This window comes from Alligator sinensis, unplaced genomic scaffold (genome assembly GCF_000455745.1).
Source record: "Alligator sinensis unplaced genomic scaffold, ASM45574v1 scaffold123_1, whole genome shotgun sequence".
Lineage (NCBI taxonomy): Eukaryota > Metazoa > Chordata > Crocodylia > Alligatoridae > Alligator > Alligator sinensis.
Genome location: NW_005841985.1, coordinates 2,542,026 through 2,551,308, shown reverse-complemented (window position 1 = coordinate 2,551,308; position 9,283 = coordinate 2,542,026). Strand labels below are relative to the sequence as shown.

The following is a 9,283-nucleotide window of genomic DNA, read 5'->3' as shown; positions in this document are numbered from 1 at the left end:
CAGGGCCTCTGGGTGGATAGGTGGTGTGGCATGGTGCTGGTCCAGATGGAGAGGGCGTTCCCCTGGGTCTGTCTTCACTGCCTCTTTTCATAGGGGCAGACCTTGTGTGACCCTAGTGACAGAAGGCATGCCCAGGCAAGGGTCAGCCCCTGGTGTAATGAGCATGTGTGCTTCATGTAGGGATGTGAAGTTTCGGGTATCTGTAACGGTGGGGTACAATGGTAGAGTTGCTGGTTCTGCAGGGTCTTTTGTCTTTCAAATGCTGGGTTCTTGTCTCTGTTCCTGGGTGAGGTCCGTGGTTCTGGATGAATTAATGCGAGGTGATGGACTGGTTGTTACAGGCCATTCAGTTGAGGCCTGCTACCATTGTATTTCAATCATTCCCAATCACTCTCATTATCCGGGAACCAATTTACATGGGAGGGGTACATGAATCATACAGTTGCAACATAGGGGATGCCTGGGCAGAGGACACAAGATGGAGGCTTGACATACAAACTGGAAACTTGACATGACTTACGCTAACTTACATATATAGGCCTAAAACAGTAATCACACAATATAAAAGCAGTACAAACATAATAATTATCACTTATAAAACAGTGGGTATTGATATCAAAATAGCAGGGAACTTATTTGCAAAGAGGGGAGAGAAAAATAAAACTTACTACCTAAAATAAAATGTTAAAGCTTATCCTACATCTTAGCTTACTTATACTTATCTATAGGGAATAGAGAGGGAGAGAAAAAGTCAGAAATGGTTGGGGAAGGGGAGGGAATGCATTTTAAAATAAATAAAAAAAGAAAAACTGGGGGTTTTGCTACAACTTAAATTACTCAGTTGACTTAAACTGCTCACTTTGGGCCATATTGAGAAAGCAAAGGTCAGTTACACTTAAAGCGTGGTTGAAGACTCGATTTTCTGAAGAGATCACCAACCACTCCCTTATCAATAGTAGCCAGTTTTTCAGTAAACTCAGTTCCTGCTAAGGCATCAAAACATGCAGCCAGATTTTTAGAAGGCCTCAGCACCCAGTGTTCCTTTGGTCTTTGTGGTGGGGTTGCGTCTAACCTGGGGCATGCTCCTAGACTTTCATATTTCAGATTGCACCATCTGCTATTATGACGGTATTTACTGACTTTTCCTGCCACGTCTTGATTAATATACAATGTTATAAGTCAGGAAATGTCAATTATTGTCTACCGTTGTAATAGCTGGCAATCTATTGTGACGAAGATGATCCTCTAGGAACGCACTTTTGTTCCCCACTTTTTCTTGTAAGGTGTCTAACGTGTCGAATGTCAATTGGCAATTACAGCTTTACGTCATTTGAGTCAGTTTTACAGTGTCTTTTATTTATCAATATTTAAACTTACATCTATTATCTTACGGCTGTTAGCCAGACTATCATTAATTCTTTACATCAATCAAATATGCATATCAACTTGAACAGGATCCCGCTCGGATATAGCTTCAGCTTAACTGAGTTACTGCTTATCAATTACTTTTGAGTCAGTCCTGTCTTCCTTTGCCCTGGGTTCTATTTTTTTATTTCTTGATTCGCCCTCAGGTGTGGTCCCTCTTTCTTTGAATTTGCAGTGACTTCTCTCTCAATTGCCTCCTTTGTTTTTTTGTTCATTAAGAACGTGTCTGACTAATTATGAGACATGCCATAAACATCAACAACTGCCTCAGTCCTCCAAAGGGGGAGGAGAGTTCTTTCGTTCCTGTCTTCTTCCTCTCAAAGGTTACCCCTTTAGCTCCCTTTGTTGGAGCTTCTCCGTTTGTTAATTACTCCAGTCTCCTTCACTCTCTGTGAGTCTCCTCTTGCCGGGGCTTTTTTTTCCGTCACTCTCGCTGGCTCCACCCCTCCGTTTCTCTCTGACCCTGCCCCTCTCTCCCACAGCTCGCCTGAGCATCATGGAACAGCTGCTCTGGAATCCCCGCTCTCCTCCTGTTCCTTGGCCTTTTTCTTTTTCAGACCTTTCTCCTTCCAGAAGTCTTTTGTTTATTACCACTGTCTCTTCACAGTCCTTTTGAAAATCTAGCTCATAATGAACCTGTGTATTGTTCATTCCAAGTCATAGCTTGAAATAAAATAGCTTGTTAGAGTAAAAATGCTTTATTTGTTCTTGTGTATCACACATGTATATTGCATTTATGTAGTCAGAGGGTAACCATGCATCTCATCTGCCGGCTCTTAGGGTGCCTATATACATGCTGGGACACTGCTCTGGCACACTGTAATTACAGCTTGCTGCTGGTTTAAGTTAAATCAGACTCCCCCAGCATTACAGCATGCTCTCTGGGCTAGACAGGGCTCTCTGATCCATAGCAGAGCTGGCCCCTCCCCTCTGCTCCCTGGCTGCAGCTATGGCAGAGGCTGCAGGCGTCTGCCTGGCTTCCCCCTGCTTCCCCACTCCCCCTCACCACTCCTTGCTGAAGAAGGGAATCCCCATCCCCTCTGCCTTAAACAGACACCTCTCAGCATTAGCTATTAGACCACATACTGGCTATGGTCTGTGCTGTGGCAGACGGGACAAAGGCAGAATCAATGGGTAGCTGGTAATGTCCCTCTGTTGTTTTCTTAATGGGGTGATAAACACTGAGTTAGGACTGATAAACACTGTTTTCAAATCCCTCCTGGGCTGGTCAGAATGGAGGGAACTCCTCCCAAATCACAACATTCTGCCGGGGTCTGGCCACTCCCCCTCAGCTCAGCACTATGGGAGGGAAGGGAGGGCTGCTCTAGCACCCCCCGGCTTCTAGCCTGAGCCACTGCAGGCATGTGCCGGAACTTTTTCAGTCCAAAGGGGATGTCTGGGTGGTTATAAACTGGTTTAGCCTAGCCAGGTTAGATGAACCTGCAATGACTGAATCAATTCAGGCTCAGGCTTTTTGAATGCCTGTCCCTAGCCCTGGAGTCTGTTGGTGCGTGCTAATTAGTGAGTCCTAGCAGTCTCCGCATCTCATGTATTCAGCATCCCCACACTTCAAAATTGAGACGGGGCACTTTAACTAAAGCTTATTGAACGAGTTTTAGTTAAAGTGCACCCGCTGCCATTTTGAAGCATAGGACACTGAATACATGAGCTCCTGCAGGCCCTTTAATTAGAGCCACTTTAAAGTGTTCCCCCTCCCCCACCAAGCATGTGAAAACATGTCCTTGGACCATTTAAAAATAAACAGATAAAATAATAAAACCTTAAAGACAAAAATACAATTCATGAGGTCTTAAAAATAAACTCCTTTCCAACTAGACACCGGGACTTTTTAAAAATTTGGGCTGTATATGATTTCCAAAGGTGAAACAACAGGACATTGGCAGAATCAGAATGACAGATCAAGTCTCTTCATCTAAGCTAAGCACAGACATTCAAAAAGCCCAAGGCAGAATCAATCTAATCGACATAGGTTTCTCTAAACTGCATAGATTGGATGGGGAGCTAATGAAACATTTTTGCTCTTTGGTGCGGGAGGCATACAGATGCCTGCACTGATGGAGGTCAGAAGGAGGGAAGCACTCTTGCACACCTCCCAGCCTGCTGGAGCGCAGCTGAGTGCTGGCCTTCCCTGACTGTCTATCAGGCAAATGTCCCAAACCCCCAGCTGCCACTGTGGAACCTCTCTCTCATCCAGCCCCAGGCCCCCAGGAAAGCCCCAGAGGGGGTCACCATGGCAACACCCCTCCAAAGCTACCCCTGGAAGCCCAGGGTTGGGTACAGGGTAGCTACAGCTCAGCTACAGCTACAGCTCAGCTCATAGTGGCTGTCAGAGCCAGGGGGTGTGTGCCCAATAGCTGATCAGGGATAGGGATGGCCCAGGTCTGTAGAAGCAGCCAGTGCCAGGCACTGGGGACAGGAGCACTCTGTATAAGGGCAGCTGCAGAGGAGAAGCCCTAACCATGGAGGCCCCTGGCCCCAGCTGTTGTGGGGATGAGGCTGGGGCAGGGCCTCTGTCCCCCCTTCTCCCTCACCTGCACTGCTGACAACTGGCTATTCATGGGGGGCAGGACTGGTTAGCCAGGCTGCAGGCAGGGGTAAAGATCATGCCCCACAATGCCCCCAGCTTTGCTGGCTCAGGCCAGGACAGCCTCCCCTCTGCCACCTAGGTGCCATGCCTCTTGCCTGCGCCTGTGCCTGCTCAGCTATGCCTAGCTCTGGTCCTGTGTGAGCTAGCACAGCTCCAGGGAGCAGGACTGGAGTCCTCCCCTCCTTCCCCTGGAGGCAGGAATCTGCAGCCCCATACCTGTAGCAGAGAAAGGGGGGACCCTGCAGAAAGAAGGATCAGGCTCCCTAAGCCCTGGCAAAAAACAGGCAGTGGCAGCAGGTGCCAAGCATGACTGCAGGAATCACTGTGTGCAGCCTGCCAGAGCCCTGCAGGGCCCTTTCTTCTCCCAGAGAGCCCACCCATTCCTACCTAGGAACATTGTATAAAGATAGAAAATTCCTGAGCTACAGATGCACCCTTCCTTCCCTCCACCCTCCCGCACCTGTGGCTGACAGCTTGGAGCAGCTGAGCATGGCCGAGGCTGGTGAGCCACCCTGTGAGGGAAAGTTAGTGGGGAAGCTGCTAACAGACTACCCAGAGAGGTTGTGGACTCTCTATCCTTAGCGGTTTTTAAGACCTGACTAGACAAAGCTTTGGTTGGGATGATCTAGTTGGGGAAGGCCCTGCTTTGAGGAGGGGGTTGAACCAGATGCCCTCCTGAGGTCCCTTCCAGCCCTAATTTATTTATGAGTCTATGATTCTATCCCAGGTCTATCTTGAGTTGGGAGGGGATCTGGTACTGAAGTTTGACAGACCGATTTAACCTGAATCCATTTAGTTTGATTCTACATCCATCCAGATCTATCTTAGACCAGATTCCACAATTTTTAAACCAGTCTATATGCTCCAAACTTTCGTTCTGTTATGGGTATAGACTGGTTTCAGACCACCTAAACCAGAAAAAGTGTAACATCTGCGCTTGGCCTTAAACTACAGTTTCTATTTTCTGTTTCACATAGCCCTTCAAGATACCCAGTGAATCCAGGGAAATTCATCCTACTTTTTTCTCCTTGCCATTCTCCTTCAGGCTGTTTAGCAGGATGTGTGCAGTATATTACTGGAGTGTAGGAATTGCCTTGCAGCATCAGACCCACAGCCTATTCAGTCTAGTATTCTGTCTTGGACAGCAGCTAGAATCAGATGCTTCAGAGAAAGCTGTCTTGGTAGAAAAAAGTGGGACATGCCTTTCATGATAATCTAGGCCTAATTTTAAGTACAAAGCCTGGGAGATCATGAAGTTGGCTTTCCAGCACAGAACCTTTTTTTGGTAGCCTTAGGTATTATAACTGAAAATTCTTGTGATTTATACAAATGTCCAAGCACTCTTCAACTCTTGCTAAATTCCTGGCCTTGATGATAACCTGCCAAATCATTATTTTATTTTTTCTACATAAAAACCATTTTAAGGGAGGAAAAAGATTTCTGTGTGACTTAAAAATATAAAACGTTTTAGAACAGAAATTGCACCTTCAGAAAGTGCCAGACTTTTTAATGCCATTTGTTCCTCTCAACAAATTAAGGAATATATATGGTTTTTTGGCACACCAATTTTGGGTCCTCTGTTCCAATCAATACAGTTTCCTATTAACATGAGTAGGCACTACGAGGAAAGAATAGGTCATGTCGATGAAAATGTATTTCTGTCAGAAAAAGTATTACATGCCAAAGTAGTTGTTATAGCAACAACTTGTTTTTATAGAAAACAAAGTATAAAAAAAGTCAGTTCTCAACTACTGAGGCAATCTGTCCAGCCATAATCCATTCTACTAGATGGCAGCAGCAGTTTGGGCAAAGCCTCCTTTTTGTCAGTCTTTCAAGAACTGGTTTATGGTCATTGCTTGTGTGGCTGTTTTGGAGATGTACTTCAGGTGGATAAGTATGAGGAAAGCAAGATCATGGTAATGCTATTAAATAAGTCACCAAGACAAATAGCTAGTAGCAAAGTGTTTTTCAAAAGGGAGAGTGGTTATGACAGGAAGTTAAAATTCAGGTAGCATCATCAAACAATAAACAGTTTGGGGTTGGACCACCCTGACAAACCTGGGTATAAATGCTATTATAATATTATAATCATCCTTTCCATCGGTACTCATCTAAAGAAAAAAAGACAAGCTAAAGATAGTTACTTGTTCACTAGAATAAAAGAGGGTGCTTGCCAGAGTAAGTTTTAATGACCGGCAAAAAGTATATGACTTGAATATATGGATGCTTGTCCAAATAGCAGGACCTGTGAAATCTGCAAAGTTGGGTATGAAAACTTACAAGATCAGATTCTTGTGAGATTACTATTTCTTCATTTCAGTTTGGTCAGAATCACAACAAAAATAGCATTTATTGTGGCAAGAAAGTACTTCCACTGATTGGCAGAATTGTAAAGGACAGAGATGCTAAATGCTGCAAATAATTATCCATGTGGATAACTGTACTTTCCAAGAGGCAGGGTCTGTGAACCAGATTTCATTAATGCCAGTGTAAATGTGAAACAATGTAATGGGAGTTGGAGGAAACTCCTGGCTCAGGCTGTATACATTGTAAATAATAATCCAAATTCCAGAATATGTAAACAGTTTCAGTTCAAATTCTGGAAAAAGGTTCATGGTGATTCTTGAACTGGCTTCGTTTTCCTTTAACATACGTATGAGCTATGAGGTTTATTCCTTTTGCAAAGTACCTTATGTGGGATTTTTAGATAAACAAGTCTTTTGGCTGTATTCAAGAAATGATATTAGTAGGATTAAAAGAAGAGATAAAAAAATTACCAATTTTAACACCCTGCCCCAGAAAAATTACAGTTAGCTTGTGAGCACCTATAAAGTAGTTGCGGGTGGCTGGTGGAAGAAGATAGGTTTTCCTTTGGATACATCAGTCCAGTTTTCATATGAGAAACAAGGTCTCTCTTTTCTCTAATCCTTTTAGAGCTTTAGAAGATTAAATTCCTTGTTCTTATGAAGATGGTGCATGTCACACACTATTGCTGCATTTCCTTACAATGGCAGATAGATGCACTTTTCCTGAACCTTTCAGTAAAATCATTGTAGCAATTAGTGCCAGTATTTTGTGCAATGGTACAAATGATCACAAAGCTCTCTTGTCATATCTTTTCTTACCAAGTTGCTCTGCTAAATGTTTGCCTCTCTCAGTAGGGATTATCCGTTCGTCCTCCATGTCACATTTGTTACCGACCAAAATAACCTGGGCATTATCCCAAGAGTATGTTTTGATTTGAGTTGACCTTAAAAAGAAAGAGAGAGAGAGATCAAAGCAAATTTCTCCCAAATCAGTTTCATACAGAATTACAACAAGGCAAATAAGGACAAAACCGATACTGACATTTTGGCTAAAATGTTCAAATAAAGATGGGAGTGAACATTTATGAAAAAAACAAGTATCATCTGCAATCTCCCAAATCATAACAAGACCTGATTTGGGAGGTTTTCGGGGAGGGGGGAGGATTTCTACCAGCAGTATTTCTTCTTGAATTCCTGATGAGTAGCTGATATACTTTCCCAACACAAAATAAAGCTGCATTTTAACATTACAGCAAAAATTTAATCACTGCTCTAAAGATAGCAGATTATTCACGTTATGTTCCAGCTTTCAGGATTAGGAATTAATTTATCAGCAAAGCTTCAAAGATTTCCTCACAGTACATTCAATTGTAGCCCTTGGTCTAAAGAAGTTTTCTTATCCAGAAAACTTACTTTCAGTTCATTGTTTCAGAGATTATTTGTCTGTGACTATGTGACAATCTGGCTGTCTTCCCAATGTTCAGGCAGCATGAAATCAGCCTTTTTTGTTTGCCAGGATATTTTCTTTTCCTATTATTTGTAGACTGGTGATGAATAGTCAATCAATGGATTTGGTCCAATTATAACGAATGGCCCTGGTTAGGAAATATAGAGTTAAATAGCTCTATAATAGCTTTAATTCAGTGGCTACCATGGAAGAGAGAGAATAGGAACATCCTCTTGTTCTGATGTGTTCAGGGCAAGGTAAGATTAATGGATCTGTACAAAGACAGAACAACTGTGTAGCCTCTAGGTCCAGATGCCAGTCTACACCAGCTTGGACCCATGGGGTACATCCACACGAGCGCACACGTGTGTCTTGCAGCATCTCAAAGCCCTTTGAGATGCTGCAAGAGGTACCTGCGGGAACCAAAAGCATTCCCTGCACTGCAAATTTGCACTGCGGGATCAAAATTAAAGCCCTGGATATCCAGGGGGCAAAAAAAACTGTGGAGGAAAAAAGAGGGGCAGGGCATGGTCCCAGACCATGCCCTGAGGCAACTGGAGGCTTGGTCCTCCACAGCAGTGGTTCTCAACCTTTGGTACCCCCTGCCGATTGACATGGCAAAAACGAAACCAGAACTCCCACTGCGGCACTTCTGGTTTGCCGCGAGCCAAGTCCCACTTTTTCCACCATGATCCGGGGCAAAGCAGTCTGCACGGGGCCTCCCTCGCTATCTCCCAGCATGCTGACACTGGGGAATGAAAGCTCTGGTGCACCAGACACAGCAGGAGGGGCAGCGGCTAGAATCAAAACCAAAACACAGCACCTGCGTACCCCCTGCTTGTGTTTCATGTAACCCCAGGGGCATGCATACCATGGGTTGAGAAACACTGCTCCACAGAGCTGCTCTGGTAGCCTGCTATAGTGTCTCTATGGCTGGCCCTCAACCCAGTGCTGAAGCATGCTGCCTGCCAGCTGCAGGGAGCTGGACCCCAGCTCCTGCCAGTAAGTAGGAAGCCAGGGGCCTGAAGGAGGGGGGAGGCGACTATGGGGGCACCCCTGCCAACCTCCCCTGCTCCCCCAACCCCCCAATTTCTGCCCTGCCTGGCCCCATCCCCTGCTCCCTCTCTCTATGGCTGGCCCTCAACCCAGTGCTGAAGCATGCTGCCTGCCAGCTGCAGGGAGCTGGACCCCAGCTCCTGCCAGTAAGTAGGAAGCCAGGGGCCTGAAGGAGGGGGGAGGCGACTATGGGGGCACCCCTGCCAACCTCCCCTGCTCCCCCAACCCCCCAATTTCTGCCCTGCCTGGCCCCATCCCCTGCTCCCTCCCCTAGCCCCCTAATTGCTGCCCCACCCAGCCCCATCCCCCACCTGCCCTCGAGGTCCCCCAACTGCTGACCCCTCCCAGCCCCATGCCTTGCCTGCAGCCTGAGCCTCTCCCAATCGCTGCCCCACCCAGCCATAGCATCCCAGGAATTAAAAAAAAAAAAAAAAGACCCGC

General features: G+C 45.5%; 1 protein-coding gene across 1 annotated transcript in view; it reads right to left on the bottom strand.

Moving 5' to 3' along the window:
- Positions 1-9,283, bottom strand: part of RAB3C (RAB3C, member RAS oncogene family) — a 272,461-nt gene that overhangs the window by 27,659 nt on the left and 235,519 nt on the right. Inside the window, exon 3 of the mRNA XM_006021261.2 lies at positions 7,159-7,283. Within this exon, the coding sequence (XP_006021323.1) occupies positions 7,159-7,283 (125 nt within the window). The remainder of the gene's footprint in view (positions 1-7,158; positions 7,284-9,283) is intronic.